Below are 14313 nucleotides of genomic sequence, written 5' to 3' on the forward strand. Positions count from 1 at the left end.
TACAAAGGGAAGCCGTGAGTTGCCCAGTGACACGAGCCTACCAGACGAGGCTAAATCACTTCTATGCTCGCTTCGAGGCAAGCAACACTGAGGCATGCATGATAGCATCAGCTGTCCGGACGACTGTGTGATCGCGCTCTCCGTAGCCGACGTGAGATAAGAACTTTTTAAACAGGTCAAAACATACAAGGCTTGGGCCAGACGGATTACCAGGACGTGTGCTCCGGGCATGTGCTGCCAACTGGCAGGTGTCTTCACTGACATTTTCAACATGTCCAGATTGAGTCTGTAATACCATCATGTTTCAATCAGACCACCATAGTCCATGTGCCCAAGAACACAAAGGTCACCTGTCTAAAAGACTACATGACTACAGACCCGTAGCACTCACATCTGTAACCATGTAGTCGTTTGAAAGGTTGGTAATGGCTCACATCAACACCATTATCCCAGAAACACTAGACCCACTCCAATTTGCATACGCCAAACAGACCACAGATGATGCAATTTCTATTGCACTCCACGCTGCCCTTTCACACCTGGACAAAAGGAACACTATGTGAGAATGCTATTCATTGACTACAGCTCAGCTTCAACACCATAGTACCCTCAAAGCTCATCACTAAGCTAAGGATCCTGGACTAAACACCTCCTCTCAACTGGATCCTAGACTTCCTGACGGGCGCCCCCAGGTGGTGAGGTAGTAGCAAACACATCTGCACGCTGGTCCTCAACACTGGGCTCCACAGGGGTGCGTGCTCAGTTCCCTCTGGTTTCCCTGTTCACCCACGACTGCATGGCCAGGCACGACTCCAACACCATCATTAAGGTTACAGACGACACAACATGGTAGGCCTGATCACCGACGAGAAGCCTGTAGGGAGGAGGTCAAGACCTGGCCGGTGGTGCCAGAATTACAACCAGCCCTCAACGTAGCCAAGACTAAGGAGATAATTGTGACTACAGGAAACGGAGGACCGAGCACGCCCCCATTCTCATCGACGGGCTGTAGTGGAGCGGTTGAGCGCTTCAAGTTCATCGGTGTCCACATCAACAACAAACTAGAATGGTCCAAACACACCAAGACAGTCGTGAAGAGGGCACGACAAAGCCTATTCCCCCTCAGGAAACTAAAAAGATTTGGCATGGGTCCTGAGTTCCTCATAAGGTTCTACAGCTGCAACATCAGAGAGCATCCTGACTGGTTGCATCACTGCCTGGTATGGCAATTGCTCGGCCTCTGACTGCAATGCACTACAGAGGGTAGTGCGTACGCCCAGTAATCACTGGGGCTAAGCTGCCTGCCATCCAGGACCTCTACACCAGGCTGTCAGAGGAAGGCCCTTAAAAATTGTCAACGACCCCCGCCACCCCAGTCATAGACTGTTCTCTCTACTACCGCATGGCAAGGTACCGGAGTGCCAAGTCTAGGACAAAAAGTCTTCTCAACAGTTTTTACCCCCAAGCCATAAGACTCCTGAATAGGTCATCAAACGGCTACCCAGACTATTTGCACTGTGTGCCCCCCCCCCCAACCCCTCTTTTTATGGTGCTGCTACTTTCTATTTATCTATATGCATAGTCACTTTAACTATACATCATGTACATACTACCTCAATGGGCTGACAACCAGTGCTCCCGTACATTGGCAACCGGGCTATCTGCATTGTGTCCCGCCCACCACCCGCAACCCCTCTTTTATTACTGCTACTCTCTGTTCATCATATATGCATAGTCACTTTAACCAATCTACCTGTACATACTCCCTTAATCAGCCTGACTAACCGGTGTCTGTATGTAGCCTTGCTACTTTTATAGCCTCGCTACTGTATATAGCCTGTCTTTTCACTGTTGTTTATTTCTTTACTTACCTATTGTTCACCTAACACCTTTTTTGCACTATTGGGTAGAGCCTGTAAGTAAGCATTCACTGTAAGGTCTACACCTGTTGTATTCGCGCGACGTGACAAATACACTTTGATTTGATTCTTGTTCAAATAGCCCGTACACAGCCTGTAGGTATGTTGGTTATTGTCCTGTTGACAAACAAATGATAGTCCTCTAAGTGCAAACCAGATGGGATGGTGTATTGCTGCGGAATGCTGTGTAGCCATGCTGGTTAGGTGTGACTTGAATTCTAAATAAATCACTGACGGTGTCAACGCAAAGTACCATCACTCCACCTCCTCCATGCTTCATGTGGGAACCACACATGCGGAGATCATCATTCACCTACTCTCCTCAGCAGTCCAATCCCTGTACCTTTTGCAGAATATCAGTCTGTCCCTGATGTTTTTCCTAGAGAGAAGTGGCTTCTCTGCTGCCCTTCTTGACCCCAGGTCATCCTCCAAGTCTTCGCTTCACTGTGCGTGCAGATGCACTCACACCTGCCTGCTGCCATTCCTGAGCAAGCTCTGTACTGATGGTGCACCGATCCCGCAGCTGAATCAACTTTAGGAGACGGTCCTGGCGCTTGCTGGACTTTTTTGGGCGCCCTGAAGCCTTCTTCACAACAATTGAACCGCTCTCCTTGAAGTTCTTGATGATCCGATAAATGGTTGATTTAGGTGCAATCTTACTGGCAGCAGTATCCTTGCCCGTGAAGCCCATTTTTTGCAAAGCAATGATGACGGCATGTGTTTCCTTGCAGGTAACCATGGTTGACAGAGGAAGAACAATTATTCCAAGCACCACCCTCCTTTTGAAGCTTCCAGTCTGTTATTCGAACTCAGTCAGCATGACAGAGTGATCTCCAGCCTTGTCCTCGTCAACACTCACACCTGTGTTAACGAGAGAATCACTGACATGATGTCAGCTGGTCCTTTTGTGGCAGGGCTGAAATGCAGTGGAAATGTTTTTTTGGGATTCAGTTAATTTGCATGGCAAAGAGTGACTTTGCAATTAATTGCAATTCATCTGATCACTCGTCATAACATTCTGGAGTATATGCAAATTTCCATCATACAAACTGAGGCAGCAGACTTTGTGAAAATTAATATTTTTTGTCATTCTCAAAACTTTTAGCCACGACTGTACTCCCTATTCACCCGTGATTGCATGGCCAAGCAYGACTCCAACACCATCATTAAGTTTTCGAACAACACAACAGTTGTTCACCCACAACGATGAGACTGTCACGACTAGGGTGGGCATTCTAGTTTCTTTATTAWTWTTTTTTTTTTWWAATTTGTGTTTGGCCGGGTGTGGTTCTCAATCAGAGGCAGCTGTCTATCGTTGTCTCTGATTGAGAACCATACTTAGGTAGCCCTTTTTCCACCTGTCTTTGTGGGAAGTTGACTTTTGTTTAGGGCACATAGCCTGTAGCTTCACGGTTTGTTTTTGTAGTGTTTGTTGTTTTGTTCGGCGTCATTTTTATCAAATAAAGAGAAAATGTACGCTTACCACGCTGCACCTTGGTCCTCTCCTTTCAACAGCCGTGACAGAGACAGCCTATAGGGAGGAGGTCAGAGACCTGGCCGTGTGGTACCAACCACTCCCTCGATGTGATCAAGACAAAGGAGATGATCATGGACTACAGGAAAGGGAGGGCCGAGCATGTCCCCATTCTCATCGAGAACGAACTGTAATGGTCCAAACACATCAAGATAGTCGTGAAGAGGGCACAACAACACCCATTTCCCCCTCAGGAGACTGAAAARATKTCTCATGACTCATGATCCTCAAAAAGTTCTACACCTGCACCATCGAGAGCATCCTGACTGGTTGCATCACCGTCTGGTATGGCAACTGCTCGTCATCCGACTGCAATGCACTACAGAGGGTAGTGCGTACAGCCCAGTACATCACTGAACCTCTATACAAGGCGGTGTCAGAGGAAGGTCCTTAACGTTGCCAAAGACTCCAGCCACCCTAGTCATAGACTGTTCTCTCTGCTACCAAAGGGCAAGCGGTACCGGAGTGCCAAGTCTAGGTCCAAATGGCTTCTTAACAGCTTATACCACCAAGCCATGAGATCCTGAACGGCTAACCAAATCGCTACCCGGACTATTTGCATTGACACCCCCCCTTGCCATTTTTACGCTTCTGCTACTGGCTGTTTATTATCTATGCATAGTCACTTTACCTTTACCCCAATTACCTCAACTAACCTGTGCCTCCGGACATTGACTCTGTACCGGTACGCCCGTATATAGCCTCGTTACTATTATTTTATTGTTGCTGTTTAATTATTTCGTATTTTTCAATTTCCTTATTTTTTTCATTTGTATTTATTTATTGTTTACTTCAGTTTATTTAGTAAACACTTTTTTTTCTTAACTGCATTGTTGTTTAAGGGCTCGTAAGTAAGCATTTCACTAAGGTTTTATTCGGCGCATGTGACAAATAGAATTTGATTCGAATTTTTTATTTCATTTTTGCATTATCCAATGGGATCTATTTTTTATTTTTTTTGCGTTTGTTTTCCTAATTTATGATCTCTATTTCTCTCCCTCTTCTCTTCCTATTCTCTACCTCTCTCCCAGCGTGTGAGTCGTGTCCTGCGGGTACTGAGCCTGCTGTAGGTTATCAGTATAAGTGGTGGAACGTCCTTCCAGCCAGCATGAAGACATCCTGCTTCAATGTGGGAAACTCCAAGTGTGACGGCATGAATGGTGGGTGCAGCTGCTCTCTCTGAGGCCTAGAGGGCGCTGTTGCTCTTTACTGTTGTTGACATGTTCCCCTTAGGCCAGGATAAGAATTAAGAGAGGGCAGTTCTCCAGGAGGAGGGTTGTGTACCCCTGTCTTAGGCACTTTAGCATAATGCATAGAGGGGCCACAGGCCACATTGGAGTGAAATAGTCATGGAAGACCCTGCTATGTCTGCGTGTTGTGTGTGTTCTGACGTGTCTCTCCGTCAGGTTGGGAGGTGGCGGGGGATCATATCCGTAGTGGAGCAGGGGGCTCTGATAACGACTACCTCATCCTCAACCTCCATGTACCTGGCTTTAAGTGAGTCCCATCATCTCAATCTGTCTCCGTCTTATTGTCACGATACCAACATTTTACTAACGATACCAGGCCAAGTATCACGATACCAAGTAGTATTGCGAAACCTCTGGAAAAATAATTCGGAGTGGCATAGCGTCCTGTTCGCCCCTTCCCCCAGACACTTCCTCCCGTTTTCTAAACGTTCTGTGCATGTGCAATGCAAAACCTGTCACGTTGAATTTAACTTCACACCATTCAGTGTATAATATAATACTGCATAGAATGGCTGATTTGCAAAGGTCTACCTGTGATTTGGCTGGAAGAATGGAATGAAGGAATATAAATGCATAATGATCTGCAGGTCATTGTGGAAGTAAGGGGAAAACACTGCATGAAACCACCTTTACTCTTCAGTTAACACAAACCAATAATTAACACAAACCAATAATTAACACAAACCAATAATTAACACAAACCAATAATTAACACAAACCAATAATTAACACAAACCAATAATTAGCAACCTGACCTAGTTTAAAATGGACCGTGACAAAGTTTGTGAAATTATATCAAATGTGCTAGAAGCAAATAAGGTAGCTCTGGTTATATGGATCATATTTGTTTAATGGTGTGGCCTTAAGACCAGCTGTTGTCTTCTCTGTAAAGCTGCAAGCATGCCTGTCCATTGTTCCTCTATGACACTCGGAGGCTGCAGGACAGCGAACTTCCAAAGTCTACTGAGACTGACCTGTGCTCTTGGTTATAGCAGGTGATGAAATGATACAATGTATCAACTTTGCTTGCTCTGTGCACTGCTGCAATGTATCAAATGTAACAACAGTTGACTCATCAGGGACTGCAAATTTTGGTAGTGTCATATGAAACGGTACTACGGTATTCTAAAATGTTGCTATCGTAAGTTTTGTTTTGGTATCGTGATAATACCGTGGCACCGGTATACCGTGCAACACTGCTCTCTCCCTTCCCCTCTCCTTCTATCTCTCTCTTAATGAGTGTGTGTGTGTGTGTTTTCAGGCCTCCTACATCAGCAACAGGTGGTGCAGGGACAGAGTTTGGCCGTATCAGCTTTGAGTTTGAGATGGTGTGTTCAGCTGACTGTGAGCTGTACTTTATGATGGTGAGAACAACACCGAATAAAGAAAAACCCACACTCAATGCAAAAAGTATACAAGCATCTAGAAAAGTGTTTGGATATTTCTATTCCTTTTAAAATGTGCACTACTTTTGAACTGTGTAAAGTTAATTACATCACTGTGTGTAGGATGTAAACAGGAAGAGTACGAGGGTGGTGGCGTCATGGGAGGGCAGTAAGGTCAGACAGTCCTACACACACATTATGACCAAGAACGCCTCTGTGTCATATACCTGGGCCTTCCAGAGGACCAACCAGGCCTCTGACGTAAGTACACGCTCACACACACACACACACACACACACACACACACACACACACACACACACTGTATACAAACTTGGATACGCACTAATGTATACAGACACAATCATATACTAGTAGTGCATTCTCTCTCTCTCCAGGTGCGTCAGAATGTGAACAACGTGGTGCGTATCTACTCCATCTCGGTGAGTAACGCTGTAGACGGTGTGTCGTCGGAGTGTCAGACCTGTGCCCTCCTCTCCCAGCCCTCCGGCTCGCTGTGTGTGCCCTGCCCTCCAGGACATTACATACACACCAGCCAGTGCACCGAGTGCCCCCCCAACACACACCTCACCTCACACAGCACCCTGGGCCCAGAGGCCTGCAAACCCTGTGGACCATCCAGCAAGAGCAACAAGGTGTGTGTTTTGTTGATATCAGTGATACCAAGCGTGTGTTTGTGTGTCGAGGTAGGTGAATAAAAGTGTGTGTCCATTGTTGATTCCCCCAGTGCACAACTGAATGTTTGTTTTTTCAGGAGCACAGCAGGTGCTACAGTGACTGTGTGTTCTCCTACTCTGAGAACAACGTGTCTCTGAGTTATGACTACAGTTCCCTGGGCTCTGTTGGAACACTGATGAACGGACCCAGTTTTACCACCAAAGGAACCAAATACTACCACCTTTTCAACATCAGCCTCTGTGGAGAAGAGGTACACACACACACACACACACTGATTTAACACTATTTGCAACCTACAATTACTTTGTGATCCTGAATTTAGCTTTAAATTCTCAGGGTAGAAGGGCTGTGTGTACAGACAACGTGACTGACCTTTCCAGCGCCGATTCTCAGAAAGAGGCAGGGGAACCAGCCAATGCGGTGGAGACTTTAATCTGTCAATCAACCATTATCCCCTCCAGTGGGCGGGGCTTCCACACAGCACTATCCTCTCAGTCCATCAGCCTAGCAGACACCTTCCTGGGTGAGTACACATCACACACACACACACACACATGTCAAATCAAATCAAATCAAATTTTATTAGTCACATACACATGGTTAGCAGATGTTAATGCGAGTGTAGCGAAATGCTTGTGCTTCTAGTTCCGACAATGCAGTAATAACCAACAGTAATCTAACCTAACAATTCCACAACTACTACCTTACACACACACACAAGTGTAAAGGGATAAAGAATATGTACATAAAGATATATGAATGAGTGGTGGTACAGAACGGCATGGCAGATGCCCAGTCAGATTGGTATAGAGTACGGATATACATATGAGATGAGTACTGTAGTATGTAAACATAAAGTGGCATAGTTTAAAGTGGCTAGTGGTACATGTATTACATAAAGATGGCAAGAGCAGTAGATGATATAGAGTACAGTATATACATATGAGATGGTAATGTAGGGTATGTAAACATTGTATTAAGTGGCATTGTTTAAAGTGGCTAGTGGTACATTTTACATAATTTCCATCAATTCCCATTTTTAAAGTGGCTGGAGTTGAGTCAGTATGTTGGCAGCGGCCGCTAAATGTTAGTGGTGGCTGTTTAACAGTCTGATGGCCTTGAGATAGAAGCTGTTTTTCAGTCTCTCGGTCCCTGCTTTGATGCACCTGTACTGACCTCGCCTTCTGGATGATAGCGGGGTGAACAGGCAGTGGCTTGGGTGGTTGTTGTCCTTGATGATCTTTATGGCCTTCCTGTGACATCGGGGTGGTGTAGGTGTCCTGAGGGCAGGTATTTGCCCCTGGTGATGCGTTCTGCAGACCTCACTACCCTCTGGAGAGCCTTACGGTTGTGGCGAGGCAGTTGCCGTACCAGGCGTGTGATACAGCCCGACAGGATGCTCTCGATTGTGCATCTGTAGAAGTTTGTGAGTGCTTTTGGTGACAACCGAATTTCTTCAGCCTCCTGAGGTTGAAGAGGCGCTGCTCGCCTTCTTCACAACGCTGTCTGTGTGGGTGACCAATTCAGTTTGTCCGTGATGTGTACACCGAGAACTTAAAACTTTCCACCTTCTCCACTACTGACCCGTCGATGTGGATAGGGGGTGATCCCTCTGCTGTTTCCTGAAGTCCACAATCATCTCCTTTGTTTTGTTGACGTTGAGTGTGAGGTTATTTTCCTGACACCACACTCCGAGGCCCTCACCTCCTCCCTGTAGGCCGTCTCGTCGTTGTTGGTAATCAAGCCTACCACTGTAGTGTCATCCGCAAACTTGATGATTGAGTTGGAGGCGTGCATGGCCACGCAGTCTGGGGTGAACAGGGGAGTACAGGAGAGGGCTCAGAACGCACCCTTGTTGGGCCCCAGTGTTGAGGATCAGCGGGGTGGAGAGTTGTGTACCTACCCTCACCACCTGGGGCGGCCCGTCAGGAAGTCCAGACCCAGTGCACAGGGCGGGGTCGAGACCCAGGGCTCTAGCTTGATGAGCAGTTAGGAGTACTATGGTGTTAAATGCTGAGCTGAATCGATGAACAGCATTCTCACATGGGTATTCCTCTTGTCCAGATGGGTTAGGCAGTGTGCAGTGTGGTTTCGATTGCGTCGTCTGTGGACCTATTGGGTCGGTAAGCAAATTGGAGTGGGTCTAGGGTGTCCGGTAGGGTGGAGGTGATATGTCCTTGACTAGTCTCTCAAAGCACTTCATGATGACGGAAGTGAGTGCTACGGGGCGGTAGTCGTTTAGCTCAGTTACCTTAGCTTCTTGGGAACAGGAACAATGGTGGCCCTCTTGAAGCATGTGGGAACAGCAGACTGGGATAAGGATTGATTGAATATGTCGTAAACACACCAGCCAGCTGGTCTGCGCATGCTCTGAGGACGCGGCTGGGAATCCGTCTGGGCCTGCAGGCCTTGCGGGTTAACACGTTTAAAGTGTTTACTCACCTCGGCTGCAGTGAAGGAGAGCCCGCCAGGTTTTGGTAGGGGCCGTGTCAGTGGCACTGATTGTCCTCAAAACGGGCAAAAAAGTTGTTTAGCCTGTCGGAGCAAGACATCCTGGTCCGCGACGGGGCTGGTTTTCTTTTTGTAATCCGTGATTGACTGTAGACCCTGCACATACCTCTTGTGTCTGAGCTGTTGAATTGTGACTCGATTTTGTCTCTGTACTGAGACTTAGCCTGTTTGATTGCCTTGCGGAGAGAATAGCTACACTGTTTGTATTCGGTCATGCTTCCGGTCACCTTGCCCTGGTTAAAAGCAGTGGTTCGCCGCTTTCAGTTTCACGCGAATGCTGCCGTCAATCCACGGTTTCTGGTTTGGGAATGTTTTTATCGTTGCTGTGGGTACGACATCGTCAATGCACTTCCTAATGAACTCGCTCACCGAATCAGCATATTCGTCAATATTGTTGTTGGACGCGATGCGGAACATATTCCAATCCGCGTGATCGAAGCAGTCTTGAAGCGTGGATTCAGATTGGTCGGACCAGCGTTGAAAAGACCTGAGCGCGGGAGCTTGTTTTGAGTTTCTGTTTGTAGGCTCGGAATCAACAAAATGGAGTCGTGGTCAGCTTTTCCGAAAGGGGGGCGGGGAGGGCCTTATAAGCGTCGCGGAAATTAGTATAAACAATGGTCTAGTGTTTTTCCAGCCCTGGTAGCACAATCGATATGCTGATAGAATTTAGGGAGTTTTGTTTTTAGATTAGCCTTGTTAAAAACCCCAGCTACGATGAATGCAGCCTCAGGGTGTGTGGTTTCCAGTTACAAAGAGTCAGATAAAGTTCGTTCAGGGCCATCGATGTGTCTGCTTGGGGGGGAATATATACGGCTGTGATTATGATTGAAGAGAATTCCCTTGGTAGATAATGCGGTCGACATTTGATTGTGAGGAGTTCTAGATCAGGTGAACAGAATGACTTGAGTTCCTGTGTGTTGTTATGATGATCACACCACTTCTCGTTAATCATAAGGCATACCCCCCCGCCCCTCTTCTTACCGGAAAGATGTTTGTTTCTGTCGGCGCGATGCATGAAGAAACCAGCTGGCTGCACCGACTCCGTTAGCGTCCCTTGAGTTAGCCATGTTTCCGTGAAGCAGAGCACGTTGCAATCCCTGATGTCTCTCTGGAATGCTACCCGTGCTCGGATCATTTCAACCTTATTGTCAAGAGACTGGACATTGGCGAGTAGTATGCTAGGAGTGGAGCGCGATGTGCCCGTCTCCGAAGCCTGACCACGAGACCGCCTCGTTTTCCCCTTTTTCGGCGTCGCACAGGGTCGCCGGCTGGGATCAGATCCATTGTATTGGCTGGAAGGCAAAACACTGGATCCGTTTCGGGAAAGTCATATTCCTGGTAGGAACGATGATGAGTTGACGTTAATCGTATATTCAGTAGTTCCTCCCGACTGTATGTAATGAAACCTAAGATTACCTGGGGTACCGATGTAAGAAATAACACGTAAAAAAACAAAATACTGCATATTTTCCAAGGAACGCGAAGCGAGGCGGCCATCTCTTTTCGGCGCCGGAAGTTATCCTTCCTTGTAACCTGATGCCGATATTTGTCGCTGGTGTGTAGTAGGCGTTAATTTCTTGATGAATGTGTCTAGGAGCGACAGTGGCCTTGACTCTGGATGGAGTCAAGGCAAGACCAGACCTGTTCCCACAGACCACCAACAAAGTCCCTGACGTCAACTTCTTCTACCGGTAATTTATCTTTTCTACATCCTAAAACACAAATTCTAAAACATAACTACTTCTGTGAATAGTGTTTTTGGGGCCCAAGTAAATGTTTGGGGTAGTTTTTAGTTGCTCTTAATCAGGAGTACCCTGCTGTTTTTTAACCAAATGTTGTGCTTCTATTGGATAGTTCTCTGGAGGTGACCTCGTCATGTGATAAAGGTCGTAACGTGGTGGTGACGCTTCGCTGTAACCCGGATAGAAGCACACAAGGAGAACTCACAGTACCCAGGTACTGTCTTGTCTCCTTTCCTCTCTTCTTGCCCCTCTCTTTYTATCTCTCTCTCTTTCTCTTTCTGTCTTTCTCTGAAACTGCAGCCTCAAAGGAGATTACTAGTAAAAGGAGAGACTTAAAAGAAGTCCAAGCTCGAAATGAACTGCAAGCTCAATTCCCAGAATCTCTGCATCCTCTTGTGACTGTTAAATTAGTAAGACGTTTGCTTTTACTCCCAGGCAGCTAGTTATCTAACTCTGTGTGATGGATATTCATGCTCCGTGCTGGGGGAACACGAGAAGCTGAGAACAAACACATGGATTTATCACTCAGATTTGATCGGATTTGATCAGATGACRTCTCATTGAAACTGTCCTTATAACGTAAAAGTTAGATTAGTACATTGTAGTAACAGTATGTTTCTCTGTTGTAGTCAGTGTCCGGCGGGGACGTGTGATGGCTGTACCTTCCACTTCCTGTGGGAGAGCTCGGGGGCGTGTCCTCAGTGCACATCCACAAACTACCACCAGATAGAGGGAGCCTGCAAGGGAGGACTACAGGTGTGTGTGTGTAACTAATCGATTCCCTGCAAGGAGCTGCTATCTGCTCTCACTCTGAATCCTTTAGATAAAATGTATTTCATAGCATTACACACTGACACATGTTCACTGTCTCCCTCTCCCCAGGACACTCTGTATGTGTGGACTGAGCCAAAGCGGTGTGTAGGAGGGGTGTCCCTCCCGGAGAAGAAGACCTGGCCGTGTGAGAGCATGGACTTCTTGGTAAAGATGGGGGCGACGATAGGCGCCTTCACCGCCGCACTGCTCTTCTCCATCACCTGCTATTTCTGGAAGAAGAACAAGAGGTAGGAACTCATCCATTCATTCATACATATGTCTGGAAGAAGAACTAGAGTAGTATTGAAGATTGGTGATTTTACTAAGTCCCGCCTACCCCTGACTCTGGTAGGCTGGAGTTTAAGTACTCGAAGCTGGTAATGTCGTCCAATAAGGAGTGTGAACTGCCGGGGGCAGACAGCTGTGCCGTGATGGAGGGAGAGGAGAACGAKGGAGAGATGGAGGATGAGGTGATCTACTCCAAAAAAACATCCCTGATACGCAAACTCAAAGCCATCGCATCTAGGGTAAGAGTCAGAACCACTATGCAGTTATGCTGAAATCAAACTACATTACCTACAGTACGTGCGTGTGTGTGTACACTTGCGAGTGCAGAATCTGTTTCTCCCCTGGTAATTCTAGTTCGTGGACTAACGTGTCTCTGTATATTTCATCCACAGGGAAACGGGAGAAGCTATGAAAATGTCCAGTTGAACTCCTCACAGTCAAACGGGTTGGTGTGGGGGTGAAGAAAGAGGAGAGAGACCAACCCCCCCTCCCACCCAGAGAGACTTCTTCAACATATCTCCATGTTGAGGGTTTGAACCCTTAACACACACACTCAGAACATATAGACACATGCAGAGTACACACACCCAGAATGCATGCTCACCGACACAAACACATGTGAGAGGACATTACACCCATCTGGCCTTATCCCTGGAATGGTGTGTGTGTATGGGTGGATTGCTGGAATATGGGCGGTGTGATTTAAAAGTGCGTGTATGGTTGGGTATACGGGTGGTGTGTCGGGTCTGCTTAGGTAAAGAAGAGGACCTATATGTGGGATGTTTTTAGTGCTGTTTTCCGTCACTCTGTTGTCAGGTTGCTTTGGCGGCCATGTTGTTTTCCCTCAGGTGTTTTGTCCTCTGAGACCAACCTCACATCAACCCTTAGGCTCCTTCTCAATAAGAGGAAAGAAATGGTGTTCCATAGTGCCCTCTGAAAGGCTGGGTGGGATTTTTGGATGTTGGCACCTGTCCAATCCTTTGAGATCTACAGAAGTCCACACATAGCCCTAAATACCCGGCACACACACACACACCCTATTACAGTCTCATCTTAGTCTGACCTGCACCACCCTTTACCCATTTGTTCTGTCTGTAGGCTTTGGGTTACCATGGTGATGGTGGAATGTCCTTCACTCTCTTAGTCCAATCAGGAGTGGCGATGTTACATTATCCATATGATGATACGATATGATGCTGACTGCCTTTCTGTTATTTAAAGTGAAATAAACTATATTGTATTTGTGTACACTTTCAATCTGTCCCTTGCTTCCAATGAAAAACCTACACACAAGAAGTGAGCAGACGACAGACGTGTCATTTGTTATTGTTTATTATCATGTCCTCGTTATTGCACGTATGATGAGCTCTATTGCTTTCTGATCGGCCAGTCCAAAGAGGTCAGGGTTCACGTTGACCCCAGATCTAACCACTGATCCAGGGTCAGATACGTTGTCATCCTATAATGGTTAAGGTTAGGATTGAGGATAGTGTAATCTGATCCTAGATCTGTGGTTATAGGAGCAACTGCTACCTTGACTCCAGAATGTTCTGGGTTGTTCTCTTGGGAATCTGGAGATCACTGACTCATTCCACGTGAGAATACGCTGTGAAAGTGAACACAACTACTTTGATAACATTATTAATGACACCTTTGGACAGAGTTAGTACCATTAGCATTGACACTTATAATGGTAAAAGACTGACTGTTAACTTCACTGTTTTGTTGTATTGTTCTACATTGCTAGTGAATGACCAGTCACTCCTAGCCTATTCCCATMTGTACACATTACAATCCCTGTCATCTGTTGGTCAAGCTAACTAGTACAGTATACATTTTAAAAGGGACTAGATGCATACCTCATCTTTATTTCTACAGTRTGCCACTGCTTTGAGTTGAACACAGCTCACACAATCAGACTGCAACACCAACTCTTCTCCATCCATCTCCACCCTCTTCAAGGCTGCTGCTGTGACAGCCCCATGTTCTTGGTGTGTATTTGAGTCAGGCTCTGTATGTGTGTGCTTGACATGATGGAGCGCGGTCGCAGAACCCTTCTTGGCATTGTGTTGCAGTGGGCTCAGGACCCGAGCCTGTCTTAAGCAATCTTGGCTCTGACAAATACACCAGCAAAGTTTCACAAGATGAGAGAGTGAAGGGGGACTGCCATGG

The 14313-nt window shown here is 46.6% G+C and overlaps 1 protein-coding gene across 1 annotated transcript in view; it reads left to right on the plus strand.

Moving 5' to 3' along the window:
* The window catches only part of elapor2a (endosome-lysosome associated apoptosis and autophagy regulator family member 2a), a 31101-nt gene extending 17703 nt beyond the window's left edge, over window positions 1-13398 (plus strand). The window contains exons 9-21 of the mRNA XM_070435022.1: window positions 4442-4613; window positions 4860-4950; window positions 5965-6067; window positions 6212-6349; window positions 6487-6744; window positions 6864-7037; window positions 7124-7310; window positions 10893-10989; window positions 11153-11254; window positions 11670-11796; window positions 11923-12101; window positions 12206-12380; window positions 12534-13398. Coding sequence (XP_070291123.1) covers window positions 4442-4613; window positions 4860-4950; window positions 5965-6067; window positions 6212-6349; window positions 6487-6744; window positions 6864-7037; window positions 7124-7310; window positions 10893-10989; window positions 11153-11254; window positions 11670-11796; window positions 11923-12101; window positions 12206-12380; window positions 12534-12602 — 1872 coding nt within the window. The 3' untranslated portion in view covers window positions 12603-13398. The remainder of the gene's footprint in view (window positions 1-4441; window positions 4614-4859; window positions 4951-5964; window positions 6068-6211; window positions 6350-6486; window positions 6745-6863; window positions 7038-7123; window positions 7311-10892; window positions 10990-11152; window positions 11255-11669; window positions 11797-11922; window positions 12102-12205; window positions 12381-12533) is intronic.
* The last annotated feature ends 915 nt before the right edge of the window (window positions 13399-14313 follow it).

The sequence above is a fragment of the Salvelinus sp. IW2-2015 genome, linkage group LG26 (assembly GCF_002910315.2).
Source record: "Salvelinus sp. IW2-2015 linkage group LG26, ASM291031v2, whole genome shotgun sequence".
Classification (NCBI taxonomy): Eukaryota; Metazoa; Chordata; class Actinopteri; order Salmoniformes; family Salmonidae; genus Salvelinus; species Salvelinus sp. IW2-2015.